Source organism: Aulostomus chinensis, chromosome 10, assembly GCF_037954235.1.
Source record: "Aulostomus chinensis isolate RoL2024-O1b breed Wild chromosome 10, RoL_Achi_v1.0, whole genome shotgun sequence".
Lineage (NCBI taxonomy): Eukaryota > Metazoa > Chordata > Actinopteri > Syngnathiformes > Aulostomidae > Aulostomus > Aulostomus chinensis.
Window position 1 is genome coordinate 7,602,742 of NC_141329.1, and position 17,214 is coordinate 7,619,955.

The following is a 17,214-nucleotide window of genomic DNA, read 5'->3' on the forward strand; positions in this document are numbered from 1 at the left end:
GCAATTTGCAAGGGAAATGAGGAAAACTGCACAGAATACACTCTGACATTAATGAGTGTATGGATGCTAGACAAAAAAGATATGTGCTGAAAAACCACAGAGGCACTAATATGCTCTCATAATATTTAAATCTGTACTGTACTTAGGCATAACTCTACCTTACAGCAGTGTTCATGAGTGCAACTAACTTCACTCTTTATTTAACAGCATTCTCCTCTCCACAGCTCCTTCAAAAGCCACCCTGGAGAGACAACAAGACACACACACACACACACACACACACACACACACACACATGCACACACACACACACACACACACACACACACACACACACACACACACATGCACAAAGAAATATCAATCGTAAAAAACTGCCTGTCAGCAACAACTGCAACATGCAATTCGAGCTGAGTTGGAAGGAGAGAATAAGAAAGAAGCGACAGATTGTTGGTGCAAGTGATTGCTATGGAAAATGGAAAATGTAGAGAGAAGAGGGGAGTGGAGATGGAGGCTGAGCTGAGGTAGACAACAGTAGGAGCGTCCCTCAGGAAGGGCTACTGGGACTTGGGAATAGGGAGAGGGAGAGTCTTAGCAACGTAGCTAGAGAGCTTTGTTTGTGTGTGCTGGGCAATGAAAGCACGCCAGGTGTACGTTTATGCAAATGCAGCCACTTTCACGGCTCTGTGTGTGTGTGTGTGTGTGTGTGTGTGTGTGTGTGTGTGTGTGTGTGTGTGTGTGTGTGTGTGTGTGTGTGTGTGTGCGTTTGAGACACAAGTTCTCTTCTCTCAAAGGATGCTGCGGACAACATATGCTTCTGCAGCAGAAATGTGAAGAACTCCAGCAAGTATTTTATAGATCAAACTATGGCTTGCAGTGTTTTTCACAAGCAGTAGCAGGGAAAGGAGGCAAGTAAAACCAACCAATGAATATTAATAGCAGGCCTTGGAAAATACCAAAACCAAAAAAGGAAATGGTATTTTTGAAAGAGTGTCTTCACATGTTATTGTTAGGACATACAAGGGAGGGAAAGGAAGAAGCAGTACAGAGCTGAAATAAAAGGAAAATAACCGCTTCTCTCCTCTCTTTTTTTTATAGCAGAGTCTCATGGCTGTCCTTTCGGTCAATGCTCCCACCTTAAGTGGCTGCGTGTAACACTGGTGATCATGAATTTAAGGTTATTTTACAGCTGCACTCAATTTCAATTACTAAGAACTGAGGGTGGAGGGCTGAAATGTAGCGTGAAGTCACCGGGGGAGCTGGAGGGGAGGGCTTGACAGGTGAAGTAATGATGCTAGTAAAGGATCAACGGAAACATGTGGTAAGGCAGTGAGAGGCAGCGAGAAAAGGATAGAAGTGAGCTGACAGTTAGGATATAGAAGAAGAAGGAGGAAGGTGTGAAAGGCACAGGAGTCTCCCACACCAAAATATAACATGGGAAGACATAGGGAGACAACAGAACAATCTACTGAACTGCTCTTTCTCTCGCTCCAAATTGTAGCTTCTGGCTTGCTTAGACAATGAATAAAATAGAAAGAATGGGACAACAGTTTTCATCTTGGTTTATATTTATCCCAGACAGAATTATTTACTTCATCTATCAAAGAGGCGTATTAGATTTAAGCCTCAAATGTTACTGAGTGCACATCAGCTCCTCGGAGTCTCACAAATAGCCTTATTTCTATTTTTATTCAAAGTTACAGCTGGGAGTGTCAAAAACTTGCTGCTATCATGAACAAGGCACTCTCTGCTCCTTAACTGTCAGTTAAGGAGCTTTAAGGCCATGCTCAAAAGGAAAACAGAAGGTTGACATGGTTAAACATCCCTAATCTGGATTGATATCTTAATCTATCAACATTCCCATCCTTAATTATCATAAGTGACAACATCTCAGTACAACACCCTCCTCCTGTCTAAATTCCAAATCAGCACGGACAGCATGTGAGAAATGTGTTTTGATGACACCTTCGAGTTCTGTCAGAAAACAGTGTCGGACTCAAAATGAGCCTTGATGATGTGTTATGGTTTGTTTGGTCCAATTTGCATCAAAAGTAGAGGGGACACGAAGAGGCTTAATGTAGTGACAGACGGAGTCGCGGTCAGCCTTAACAGAGCACACAGCAAGTTTCTGTGGATTATTTAGATGGATGCCAAGCACACTCTCTACAAAAAAGCCTATTTTAAACAGAAATGGAATGGGGCCGATTGTGGAGGTCGTAAAAGAACTGATATGACGCCAAGCTGAGTTCACCCACCTGACATCAGCCCAAATATGGCAGCACACTGAGAAGTTTGGCAGTATTAGCTCATATACTTTGTGTTGTTAAATATCAATTTCCACTATTCCAGCCCCTCTCTGTTTAACTTGTGTGTGTCTGTATGTGTGTAACCAACATCCTCATACAACAATACTTAATAAACAAACCTCAGGTTGCCCTTCAGAAATTTTTAATTTTCCTGATGAGATGCACAGGACATTCTTTGAAAGGAGGTCAGAAATACCAAGTTGAAACTATCAACTTCTAAAGTCAAATAAAACACATCTTTACGCCAGCTTTGGTTAGTTCAGGGTAAACAAGCAGGGCATGATGGAGCTCAACAGCAACACACCTTTACAATGGTTGCAGTTCAGTATTGGAGGTTCCATTCATTTTCTCCTTCGATATTTCAGTAAATCTTTATATACTTTACATCTAGAACTGACCCAACCACTAAGTCGATGCAACATGACGATCAGATATTTACTTTGGTGCAATAAGTTCAGGAAATGGAGCAAAAAGGCAATGACAAAATAATTTTAAGGAAATTCCCATCCAATAAGGCATTGTGCAAATGATATTTCCACCCCAGCGTTGTTTCAAATTACTTGATTTTTTTTTTTGCCAAACTGACCATTTTGTTGTTGCTAGCAAAACTTGAGGTTTCTACAATACTAAGTTCCCTTCTTTCAAAACCTGCTCGCTTGTGGTGTTTCGACCACAGACGGTTAAGACATAATGGCTGAACAGAATTGGGATTACATATATCTATGACTATAATGCAAAACAGTAACACAAGCAGTGGACATATTTTCACAAGCATGTACCAGATAAACACATACTCACACATGAGTGCGCGTGCACACACACATTCTTTCTTTAACAAAGCAGCACTTGAGGCCACTTTCAGGCTGATGTCCTATTACCACGACACACTGACCTGCAGACATACTGACACACTTACTCATTCACATGTGAACAATGTTCCATTGAAGAACAAAACATACACACAATACAGACACTCACATTCGCTGACACACACAATACACACACACACACGCACACACACCCAAACTAACACAAATTAAATCATGTTGAGGAACATTCTCCCATCCCATTAACAAACTCCCTGGAGTGAATAGTTGTTTACAACTAATGTGCCATGTTCTCTCTTGTTGCAGTGGGAACATTACATCATTGCTGCTTCACTCAGCGATGACATCATCATAAAGGGCATTATGTAGTCACATCTAGTGGATGAGTAAGGTGTGGCAAAAGGAGCATTGACACACTTTATTATACGTTACATACAGCGTTGAGTCTGACTGTTTTGGAACCCTGGGTTAAAGCTTAGATTGGGGAGAGTGACTTTGTCATGACCTTTCTTGTTGTCACCTCATGACACACATTGCTGGAAGCAGCCATCTTGCCACTCCCACTCTTGAAACCTTAGTTATATAGGTCATCCATCCATCCATCCATCCATTCATCCATCCATCCATCCATCCATCCATCCATCCATCCATTTTCTTCCGCTTATACTGTTAGGGGTCACGGGGGGCTGGAGCCTATCTCAGCGGCTTTCAGGCGAGAGGCAGGGTTCACCCTGGACAGGTCGCCAGTTCATCACAGGTCCAACACATCGGGACAGACAACCATTCACACTCACAGTCACACCTACAGTCAATTTAGAGTATCAATCAGCCTAGTCCCCATTTGCATGTCTTTGGACTGTGGGGGGAAGCTAGAGTACCCGGAGAGAACCCACACAGGTACAGGGAGAACATGGAGACTCCACACAGAAAGATCCTCAGCTGAGCCAGGGCTCGAACGCAGAACCTTCTTGCTGTGAGGCGACAGTGCTGACCACTGCACCACCATTCCACCATTACATAGATCAATTAACCCATTATCTATACTGCTCATCCTGCACACACACACACACACACACACACACACACACACACACACACACACGTGCACACACACACACACACATCCTTGTACTAATATCTTTGTGAGGACTTTCATTGACATAATACATTCCCTAGCTCCTCACCCTAAACCTAACCATCTAAACTGACTGCATGACCCTAACCTTGACCCTAAATCTAACCAGAACCTAATTCTAACCTTGACCCTAAAACCAAGTCTTGACCTTCAAACGGCCCTTTGAAGGTGTGAGGACCGGCTAAATTGTCTGCACTTTCCAAAAAATGTCCTCACTCTATTGATTAAAAACGTATTCTAGTCCTCAATACATGTATGTAGCAAGTGTGCTGCATTAGGGAGGTGAGAGCTATGCTAGTTACCTTTTCACGATGAATGCTAGTGGGTGGGAATGTGAGCATCAACTAGATCAGATTCAGGAAGTTGCATTGTCCAGAAATAATCCTGCTAAATTTATCTTACAAAATTGGCCATAATTTGTAGCAGCAGTCACTCTTCCAGTTGTCAATAAATGCTTGGTTTTGTTGGCCCAAGTTACAATGATGTTTTTGTGGTGCTTCAGTTTACTACCCTACATCCTGTTGTCCATTAAAAGCAAAAACAAAACATTTCGGGCTGTTTCTTTACAAGAAGAAATGTTCTTATCATGTTGATATGGTAAGTAGCTAAAAAGAGAACCATTTAGAATATGACACAAGAATTGCTTAACTTTTCCTTATTTTGTTAGCACTGCATGTGTTTGCATACCCTTCTCAATTAGTTTATCTTATTTCATTCTTCAGTTTATTAGTTCCATATCTCTGTTTATTTATCCTCCAAAACAATGTTTCTTTTTTTACATGCACTTTTCTTCTCTGCCTGGTCCTTCTTCCTGTCTCTCCTTCCTGTGTCTCCTTAATCCATGGTAATAACCATCTCTTCTTCCATTTTCATTGGTTTTTTTTCCCATCTTGCCCTCCCTCAATAGTGAGCTCAGTGGAGATTGCATTATTGATGGGCATCTCTATCTATGGCATCTGCTCGTTCTCTCTCACTCCCCCTCCTCCTCCCTCCGTCCCTCCTCTCCTCAGTGCCTGGCCTGATGCAGCTTGGCAGGTACTTAGGACAACATCAATCTTTCATACAAACACCATGCACACACAAAATTGTGCATATACACATACAGCAGCTTTCCAAAAAATGTTTGTGCACGGGGCTCACAGGAGCAGAGGAAGGCAGTGGGATTGAGGAGTATAAAAATAACTTTTCCTCCCCCTCCACATCCCTTCTCCCTTCTGTGTTTCTTCATCCAGAGGAGACTTTGACAAACACTAGTCTGCCATGAAACCCTGATCCATTTTCAATGTGACAGTGCTTCGGAACTAAAAGGCCAGAACAAAATCTGCGTCACCAAGAGTGAATGGAGAGAATAAAGATGATAGCCCCACAGAAGGATAACCAAACCTTTCACACTTGTCTTAGCACAGCCAACGTTTACTTGCGCAGGTGCGTTAAGGGGATGAGAATTTGAGCAGTGGAAGTGAAGCAAATCAGCAAGTGAGAACGCTGACCTACATTCCAGAATATTTAATGTTTCTCTGTTTCACCGCACTTTGTCTGTTTACTGTCATCCCAGTCTCTAAAGATAGGCAGGCAGACAGACACGGAGATGAAGATCGAGAAAGCACGAAAAAGAAGGATGCTGATGGACTTGTCAGAATAGAACAGAAGCAAAGAGATACTTTCTCTGATGTTTATCTGTCGGTGATGAAGTCTTTTTGTTGCAGTGAGCTGACAGAACTCACCAAAACACCAGGAAAGACATGTGGTGATGAAAACCACTTGCTCTGACTGTTGTTACTACAACGAGTGGTTTGCAAATACTACTCATATATTTATATTGAGTTATGGACCTGCAAGTTAGAGGCTATTACTGCTGTTCGCAACCCTTTGGAACTTCCATCCCTGAAGACATATGAGATGTTGATATGTTAAAAAGATCAGCCCCAAGTTTAATTATTTCTTCTTTGACCCCAAGCTACATCCCTCTGCCGAGTTTAGGGGAAATCAGCCTCATAGCTTTCATGTGAAACCCAAACAGGGTCTTTCATTTTGATGGACACAGGAAATTGTTGTAGTAAATGTGGTTTGGGGTTGTTGTTTTTTTAGTTGTGAAAAATGAGGTAATTTTAATTTTCAAATGACTGAATTCGCTGACAACATAGGTTCTATTGGAAAAACAGGCTTGTGGTGTGTCATAGTTAGGGTCTGGTTTGGTTTTGGCGTAACAACACTTGGTTAAATATTGAAAACAAGACTAAGTGGGAATCGAACTTCATTGTTCATTAAACCCAAACCAAACCACCACCAAGCACACTTCTCTTTCTAAACATTAACCACCGTATATGTTTGACATTGTTCAACCAGGACATGATAGTAATTAGCACTGTTGGAGACAATACATATTTTTGAGATTACATTCTAGCCTTTTTTAATATTCAGATATGATATGAATCCAACCTCACACTGATCATAAATGCTACAGCCATTTATGCACCTATCATCACCTACTAACACTTTTCAATAGGCTGACATCAGTCCGATCAAAAAGAAAGCTCTTATTTCTACTCCTCAAACTTGCAATGATGCAGGCACTCTCACAGATGGAGAAAGCAAATCGTTTGTTTGAATGAGACAGGCAGTGCATACGCTATGAAAGAGCATAATCACATAATGTAGACTAGTGGAGAGAAACACCACAGCTGCCACTTGTTTCTAGTGAATTGTGCCCGTGTGTGTGTGTGTGTGTGTGTGTGTGTGTGTGTGTGTGTATCTGAGAGAACAAGCATGTGAATTATGAAACAATCTGCAGGTGAACCGAATGACCTGGCAAGACAGTCGTCCTGAGCTCAGGCTGATAATGAAATCAGAAGGTACTTTTCCAAGACATTGAATTTCACTTTTACCTGATTTGCAGGTTTAATTAAAGGCATATCGTTGTTTTGAAACTGTTTTGTTTTTTTAATGGTCAGTGACTTTTGTATTTGTCCACTGGAGAAGTTCAAGTCTTCATTATGCTTTAATGGGTGGTAATGTTGCATCGTATTTAGCATTTCACCTTGAAAGCAAGAGTCAAAGGAGAAGGACAAAAGCATGAATTTAGAAAATGGTGCCGGGAGCAGAGAGGAAGTAGGGAGTAGAAAAAGGATTTTGTGGCATCTATTGCTTGTGTGTATGCAAATTAGTTTAGTCATTCAAGTTGAGAAATATCTTGAGCTATCATAATCCCGTATAAAAAAAGATGATGACAAAAAGATATTGCTGACCACTTAAAACACATTCTTCAGCTGAAAAATGCAGTGTAATGGGTCCACACATGAGCTAAGGTATGAACTTTATGCTGCACATTTTGTGTTATAGTAAGTAGTTGATGTTTGTTATGTCCCCAGCTTGGTCGGGATAAGGGAGGTGACGAAGTATCACAAAACACAATAGAAATCAGGGCAAAGGGTGCCACTCAACTCAGAGAACTAATTCTAACAAAGATGAAATCAAATATATCAAATAAACGAATGAGCAAAAAAAAAAAAAAACTGCTCCAAAACTAAGCTAAACAAGATCCACAAAGAGTGAGATCTCTAAACCCAATGAAACTAGTACAAAGAGAGCAAACTGTGTGAGTACAAACAAGCTGGAATGGGATATGAGTGTTAAGTGAAATAAATCAAATTACCTGCCCTGATTGAAACACACTATGCAATGCCACTAAAAATGTGGTAGTACATGGCTAGGCTCAGATCTTTAGGGAGTAATACAAAAGCTAGCCAAAAGTGGCATAAATGCTAGCCAAAGGGGGGGAAACATGAATGCTAGCACATGCTAGCCAAAGGGGAAATTAATAGGAAATAAAGCTAGCAAGTTGTGTTTGAGTGATCAGCAACCCAATCAGCTCTGACATGACACACTCTGATTTGCATAATCACACACAGGTTAAAACGAGGAAGAGGTGCAGCAGCACAGGCCCTTAACAGGTTGAAGTTAAGAACTTTCTTGGTGCTGAGTGTCATAACCCACCCGTCACAGTGGCAAATTTGTTCAAATTTCAAATTTCACAAATGCTATAAAACAGCTCAACAATTCAAAGACGATCCTGCTCTAGAGCTGTAAGGCTGCACTGTTCCTTTAAAATTCAAAGCTCCTAATGAACAAGGTACAGTAGTTGTTGTTTTTTCCTGGCTAGCTAAACTGTATCATTTTCCCCAAAATTTAATTTGCTACACAGGAACTTTTTTTTGAAAATCTGGACCACTGCTTCCATCAAATTCTCGTCATACGACACTGCAACAGTCCGTTAACCACAGCTACATCTCTGAGATGGCTCAGAATCGTTGGAGCTTTTACAGGAATATTGAGCTTTCTTGACACATTACCATCTACCAGAGCAACTGGATCTGACTCTCCTGACCACAGATGCTAGTCCTACTGCTAACTCAGGATCTGCTCAGTGTTGTAAAAGTAACAATAATCATGACATCTGCTGAGCACAGCCTGGGTGTCACTGAATTCTAACTGGCTGGCCACAAAAAACACATGAATGATGAATGTTAAACCTAAGGTTGAACATGATGGCTTAAATATTAAGAATGTGGGGATGTTTTGCTTGTTCTTAAGTGAATTGAAACATGATCTGTGTTGCAGCAGAGATGTGGCATCCCATCTCTGTTCCATCTGCATGGATCTTTACTTGCACCATACTTAAAGTGATAGTTCACCAAAAGTAAGTGTCATATTTCAATTAATTGCACACTTTTACATGTCTTGAATACATGAAGATGCTTTTCACCTACATGACTTCTTGGTAAAGCTCGAATTCAAATAAAAACTGGTGATGCACTTGCTTCTGACAGCTAATGGAGGCCTAATATTAAGAAAAGTATTTAAAATTTTTGCAAACTCTCAAATGCACCATCTGGTAAGATCCAAGTCTTTGTCCAGCCATCTGCTCAATAATCTGAATGAAAAATTCTTGAACTAATTCTACACTGTCACTGCACTTCTGGATAAGGACGACTTAGTGAATGTTGTATTGATAATTTGTAAAAATGCTTCTGTGGAATTAAGTTAACCTTCGACCACTAATAGCTTCCAGCAACAAGTATGTGACTACCGTTTTCTGAGAACTTACTAAGAGGTCAAGCAGGGGGAAAAACATCTTTGTGAACTCAAGACATTTTACAGTATTTACTTGATAAACAAACGACAGTTTTTGGATTAAATATCCCTTAAAATTCTGTGTGTCCTTTCTCACCGCCATTTTATCACTGCATCCTTTTCCTATTAGAATATGCCGTACTGTCACTCCTTCTGTTTGTTAAAAGCTCTCAGCAACTTAACTAAATTTGACCCCAACCAAACCACTCCTGGCATCTTTGTGGTTTTTCTCTGCTACAATTAGGGTTTGGGTTTTATTACACTGAGGAAAGTAAGAGGGGTGAGGGTGGGGTTGATGGATGGAGGTGAAGGGGTGAGGAGAGGAGTTTCACTCTAAACCTATGAGTTTTAATTTACAGCTCTGTTCCCTCAAGCCAGCCAGCCACCATACGATTTTATAATGCTGATTTAACATCAGCACCTTGCCGAGGGCATCATAATCAAACTGTGTGGAGAGAGGTATGAGCAGCTGGGGTCAGACAGACAGCAAGAGGATAAGAAACAGCAGCGGCAACAGAGAGCTGAGATCTTTGTTTTGCTTCCTGCCTTTGTCTTTAAATAGACCATCACACTTTACACCGCTCTGTTCTTTTTCAATCATACTGGGCTTTTACATCTTTGTGAAACCCTGATGGACTCTGGTCATGGTCAAAGACTGTCATTATTTACTTCTTCCTCTCCTCTATTTTAAAGTCCGTCTTCACTCTTCTTCACCATGTTTGTGCCTTCACTTCCTCCTCAAATGTTGCCACCTCTGCCTCGTTATTTAGAGTGGTGAGTGCAGATTATAGGGAAACTTCGCCCAGGAACTGTATTATGATTTGGAACTGTAATCTATTTGCGACAACTTTCAAGTTGTCACAAATATACATCTACATTTTTCCTTCCCTAAGTTGCTTCTTTGTGACTCTTTGTGTAGCAGAGCCACATAGCCACGAAGCCAGGCACATAGCCTCAAACTAATAGCGCCTGACAGCTAACAACAGTAAAACTACCTGAAAACATATGTTTACAAACTCTCAAGCGCATAGTTCAGGATAATCTATATCTTCTTTGTCTAGCTGTGCACACAATTATCCACAAACACTTTGATTTAAACCAAAATCCCTCCGGTTTGGCAGTCACAGCAGTGCTGAATACCACAATATATACTGCCGCACCAGAAGGGTTGAAGTCAGTTTGTTGGCTAAAGTTAGTTTGTTGGCTAAAGTTAGTTTGTTGGCCGGATTAAGACAACATTGATTGACGTGCATTTCAGAGTTTGGAAATGGATTTTTTTTTTTGGCAGCTCTGCTGTTGCGACTAGTCAGTCGACCCTAGCTTTGAGCTAATTATACATGATTGGCTCTTTCTGCATTCTGGAGTCACAGACAAGTAACATAAGAGTATTTGTAAGTACTTGAAAAGCAAAAAACACTTTTTTGAAAGTATTTAATCTCTTATCCTTTCCTTTTTGTCCTTCAAGCGTAACTCCAATCATATCTCTTTTCCTGCGTTACTCCCCTCTGTGGTCAACTGGGCGTTTCATTCAATACACCTCCAAGTACCAGTTCTGCTCCTCTTTGTACACATTTTTTTTTTACAGAACATCAGATAAACATAGTTTTACACTCAAAATCAGACCATCTCAAAATCTTTGCCCCACAGCGCATTGTTGTGCTGGGGAGAAAAAAAAAGAGAGAGTGATCAGAGACAGTGCCGGATATTTGATGTATGCGCACAGTGAAATGAAATGAGTCTCATCGTCACACCAAAGGCTAGACGGCCTTTAAAAAGCTGAGATATGGAGGTGGCTGTGGATTTCCTTTATTTACAAAGGTCAGTAATAATATACTGTTCCTTCACAGCTGAGTTGGAGCCAAATTCATCAGAGACCGCATTTATCATGGAACAACTGCATAATACTGCCTTTGTTTTTTGCAGCAGCATCCTCTTAATGTGATATTCTATTGGCTGTCATGTGGTATCATAGGAACTGGATAATATATTGTTGCAATAGAAACTTTGCATACTACATGGCCCACTGATATTCCTCTTCCTCTATCGTTCTTGTCACAATGGGCGTCTGTCTCTCTGAAAGTGGAACTTGCACTCACTTCAGTTTGCTAAGTGCATGTATGTTTGTTAAGTGAGAGTTTGATCTCTCTATCAGCCAACAGATAATCAAAAAAAAAAAAACTGCTGAAAAACAAAATAGCACAATAATATCAAGGCTAGATTTAGCCATACTTCCCCAAGAACAAAAGATGAAAGAACAGAACAGAACAAAAGAACATGTTTGAGAAAAAAATATAATAGATTTATCTTGTCCTCAGTTGATTTTCAGCAGCATTGATATCATCTTAATCACAGTTCTCTCCTTTAACTTGCTCCTCTATATTTTCTCTCTTCTGTTTGACGTGGCTGGATATTGTTACAATGTGAAATGTAGGTTGGCCTTGATTTCCATGTTTGCAATACTCCAATTTGGAGCATCTAAATCTAATAGGTCATTCCGTATGATACTATGTCCTGATTATGCACAGCAGGCAGGCCAAGTAGAGCTGAGGGATATTTGTGTCCTGATTGGTTAGACTGAATATTTTAGGAGCTGCGGAGGGATTTATATAAATCTTAGATCGAAATAACTGTTAGATTTGCTCTTAATTTCTGCACCATTCAACTTCCCAAACTGGCCTCAAGCTTTATAAAAAAATATCTCTGTGCTGTCAAAATGTGTTGGACTAACCAGAGCCATGTGTATACCACAGAGGAGCAGAAGAATAAACTCATCCCAACTGTGGACATGGACCTCCTACAAAAGGGCCAAGCAAAGACTGTTCTCTCTACAAAAAGCTGGAGCAGCTCCAATGGAGTCTCATTTAGGATTTCTACAAGAACAGCAGCGAGAGCATCCTGACGAACTGCTTCATTGTGTGGTAGCTGATGACCAATGAACTCTGATGGTGGTGAAGGTGGATGATAGTATCCTGCACCAAAATGTTGTGAAACAGCTTATTTCCCAGTGTTGAGGCCTCCACAACTCAGTAAGAGCATCTCCACCAGTATCAGTAGACATACTCTTCCATCATGTACACAGCCAAATATATATACTCACATTAAATGTTGAATTGCTGCAACTCTCTGATGCTGCTGATAATTCTTACCCCTACAAAGGAGGTCGTGTTTTAAGTAACATTTGTTCGCTTTTTAGTAGATTTATGCAAAAACATTGAGGTCAAAGGTTGTAAAATGGGCACAGGAGGAACCCAGTTGACTTTGAGGCCCATTCATCATGGCCCCATCTGGTGGAAACAGGAAACTGCAGAAACAATTTATTTGCACTTTGGTGTACTCCTCGTAACAGATTTACTGCCTTTGCCCCCAGTTTGGTCAGAAATGAGAGAGATTGGTGAAGGGTTACCATGATAAATTGAAATTAAACGGTGTTACTATGGTAAAGAGGCCGAGTTCACCAAAGAACAAGAAACTGTCATAGCCGGAGTTATGCTCAGATCTTTACAAAACTTTTTAAGTTTAATGAGACTCCCCGCAAGCAATGACAAACAAAATTTAAATTACAGTTATAGCACCCCCTAGTGGTAACAGGAAGTAAGCCTGATTTAGCAAACATCTGATTTACATCAAAACTGCAATACTGTCTGCCAATGATGTACAGACATATAATATGTAATTCTCCAGCACCACCTGATAGACGCAGGGAAATGTTTGCACCAAAGTGCTCACATTAGTCTGCTCCTTTAATCCAAATATTATCAGGTTTCACCTCCCTCTCCCTCGACGGAACAGCTGCACCCTTCAATCTGCCCAAGGGTGCGAGGGCCCACTCATCACTGCTGCAAGGCATTAAAGTGTCAGGGGCCTAAAGTTAATTTTGGCAGAAGTATGAATATTCTTGTAGACTGAAGAGTCACTGCTTGAAGTTAATTGTACCTCTGTATAATGAAAATAAAGTTCATTCATTCAAATGTCATCAGAATCCCTCACTGTTTATGTGTGTGTGTGACAGACTGACCCTCCACTTCCTGTGAATGAGGATAATGATGATGATGATGACGATGATGTGTACGCATTAGTTTAAAGTAATTTGCGGCCCACGCACAAACAAGAGGGACAATTTACAAACTTAATGTTATAGGAGTTGAGCTGCTAGTTCGTATACAGGCAGTCTATGTGCAAACACCTCCATAAAAGCAAAATGGTACAGGAGGTAGATGGTAGCGTGACATTCGTTGACCAGCCAGAGCAGAAGTTCATCAACAATGAGAGGGGAATTTGAAAGAGCATAAGTTTTAATTTTCTGATTTAGTTTGGTGCTCATCCCTTCACAACCTGCTCTGATGGGCCCTCAGACAGAGGAAGCTGATTGCTGAGGTTTAATGTCTAGGAGGAGAGTGATTCTGGAGCTGGCACCGAATGAACGTGGAATAATGTTTGTTGTTTGGGAAGAATGGAAAATGTCTTAGTTTCTGCCTGTCTCCCTCTCTCCTCTGTCAGTTTGGTTAGTGTTGCTTTTTACACCATTAAAAGACACAGAAATCATTCTTCAATATAAGAAAAGAGAAAATCTATGAAAAACAATTGTTAGCAAGCCAGGGGGATTCATGGAAGTAGACGGTTAAGCAGAGAATAGATTTTTGGGCATAGCTATCTAGTCTTGACTGTGACCGTCGGCACAGGAGGATACACTAATCAGACTTTTGTTTTTCATTATGTCAGAGAATGACTGGAAGAGAAATATTAACAATTACAGTAAGAAATACGACCTTATCCATCTCATGCTAATAAGATGGGTGAGTAATCATGCTCTTTAGAGATCCAGTGGATTTGTCTGTGTTCATGGTTGGTCCACAAAAAAAAAAAAAAAATAGAACAAAAGCCCTGCAAGGCAGACTGATTTAGTTTACCAAATAACCAGTGTTACATCTGATGTACAGGTTTAAATGTATTGCAGAAGAGCAATAAAAACAAGAGTTTGTGCCAACATGAATGACAGAGGGATTGGATGACTTTTTCAATCTATGTCAATCAAACCCAGTCAAAAGGTTCTGTTTACAAAAGGACAATAGAAGATTTAAGTGACATCTGTGTCAAAAATCAATATTTTGTTGCTGCTTTAGATTGATGTAAATTAATATTTTGCAAACAGGTAAAAAGCCAGAAAATAAATTTGTTACACAAATGTGGTTTGACAGGATTGTGCTGAGATGCTGGTAGAGGTCTTCATCCCGCAATTAAAATGAATTAAACAATCAATATAGTGATTGCATTTGTGTACAAGATTATTCTTAAGATAATATATTTGGAAAGTCTTCTTGAAAATTACATTTTACTTTCAAAATCTGGGGTGCAGGAAAAACAAGAGATTTCAAAAATTATATGACACCCTTTTGTGTGTGGTTAACTCAGAACATGGAATTAGGGCTGACTAATATCTTATTTTATTAATATTTTATACATTTCACATGTGTGAACCATTATTTTTTGGTTCTGCCCGTTTTGGTTATTGTTATATTAAGTTGTGTGTATCCACCATATGTGCTGCACATACTAGGGCTTGTCAGTTCCGCCCTCACTGAGAAATAGAGAAGAGTACTGGTAGTAATAAAACGGTGACCATAAATGAGAACAAAATGCAGGAACGACTGCGCTTGTGTTCTGCATTCATTGTAGCTCAGTGTGATTGGTTTTTCTATCATTTACTGGATGCGTTTTACTTCTCCTTGATGTAGAAAACTAACCAAACTGAAACTGTGACCCAAAAACTACAATATGAACCGAACCGTGGACTTGCTTAACTGTTGCATCCTTGAAGTACATGCCAGTAGAAATTACTATTCAATATGTATTCATACTTAATGGAAAGTTCTCTCATGATATAGCAATCAACAAATTCAGGAAGACCTAATGAAGATGAATATGTTCATTTGGATGTAGTTGTAACCCAAAGGCATGACATCGCTCTTACTGCAAAGATGAGTGTGAAAAGATTGCATTGTCTCTTCTACTACCCTAAACCTGCACAGTCACCTATTATGTTGACTTGAACATGATCTGTTCCTGCAGGTTCTTCACCTATGGTGTGGATTTCTTTATTTGCATTTATGTAATTAGGATCAACTCTCAAATTATTAACCACAACTTACTTATTGCTGATGTTGAAGGACTGTAGCAGAGCAAACCATGCCTACCTCTGGGGCACTTGCTAGTTTTGTAGCAAGAGAAGATCTCCTATGTTTGGAATTTATAATCACAAGAAAATACGTGTATGTGTAGGCAAGTGTGACGCATTGATACCTGTGCATGATGCATGCACTCAAAAATCAGTTTAGTTGCTAACCTGCAGAGAATAACTTATATAATGACACAGCGCTTCAGTACATTTGGGGAAAAAAAGAAGAAAAAAGACTGAATTTGAATGCATGCGCTTACTCTCTCTGTCTCACATGCATACAATATACCTTATGATTCCTCAACCAAAACTGAAGAAGTCCAGGTTCACCAGTGGGTGAAAATCCTTTTCAATCCATTTGATTTTGACAAACGTCTTCTCTGGAAATCTAATACAATACCTTAATGATTCCATTGCTGTGTTTACTGTGGTGGTTGGCAACTGTTCGCCCACATGCTACAGCAGCTGCATTGTTCACCCACTCACAAATGGTTTAGGTGGGAAGATGAAGCGCCTACAGTTTTGATCATGCAATAATACTCAGGAATAAGCACAGCTGACTCTGATAAACACACATGCACCCACACTGCATCAACATCAGACTTCAGTAATTACTGTCATTTGCATACATTTTCATGAACTCCTCTTGTAACTTCATATGCATACTGGAACTACAGCCTGCATGAACCCATTTATATAACATTTACAATCGTTGTCATGCCTTATTATTTAGCAATGACTGTTAAGAATTGGGATGTGGTCTATAGGTGTCCCCTCCAGCCCACACAACCAACTGTTTCCAATTACTGGCCAGGTCTTGGATGAGGTGCTCTATGGATGACAAACCACTTATATAAATCATCATCGGGGCAGTTGCATGGACCCACACCCTCACAAATAAACGCCAAGTATTAAGATGCAGGCCTATGTGTGTGTGTGTGTGTGTGTGTGTGTGTGTGTGTGTGTGTCAGGAGAGAGATGTTTGATCGCTGTCTCACCTGCTCGTTCGCTGCCAGCTCTTTCTCCAGCTGTCGGTGCTTGTTGTGCCACACCAAATAATGGACAGGATAACGACTCTTCTCCGGAGTTTTCTTAGCAGAAATCATCCTCGGTCATAGTTTGCCTCTTCTTCCCTCTTCACTGTGAATTGTAAGGGTATGAGCCACTTTCTTAGTGATTTACGCTATACATCAAGCCTATCATCATGTTCGGCGGTGATGCCCGAAGGCGTACAGGGGCAGCCCTATGCGCGTCAAAATCAGCGCCTCCTCGCTCCGCCTGGAATAAAACCACAGAGCCCGGAGAAAACGGTTCGCTTGATTGTCCTGGTAGATTAGGCTACACCTTCATTTCTTAACCACCCGTTTTCCCCACCTCTCGCCTCCCTCTCTCTTTCTCCCCTGCCCACTCTATACACATCTATCCTCCTCTTCTCCTCCCATCCGGTGGTGTGACTGAGAAAGATGCGTTGACAAGCTGCAATGAAATGTGCTCACACTCAGCCAATCGGCTGTGAGGGATGCTGTGATAAAACTATAATGCCCGAAAATAACTGCAAATACTGATTTCTGCAGATATTTTGAGGGACACACACATCAATAAGATTGTACTGAGGACTACCTTAGTGTAACAAAATGTATGTAA

General features: G+C 40.5%; 1 protein-coding gene across 1 annotated transcript in view; it reads right to left on the reverse strand.

The window, feature by feature from the left end:
- ankrd13b (ankyrin repeat domain 13B) overlaps positions 1–17,002 on the reverse strand; it is a 40,558-nt gene extending 23,556 nt beyond the window's left edge. The window contains exon 1 of the mRNA XM_086215857.1: positions 16,569–17,002. Within this exon, the coding sequence (XP_086071983.1) occupies positions 16,569–16,676 (108 nt within the window). The 5' untranslated portion in view covers positions 16,677–17,002. The remainder of the gene's footprint in view (positions 1–16,568) is intronic.
- Between the last annotated feature and the right edge of the window lie 212 nt (positions 17,003–17,214).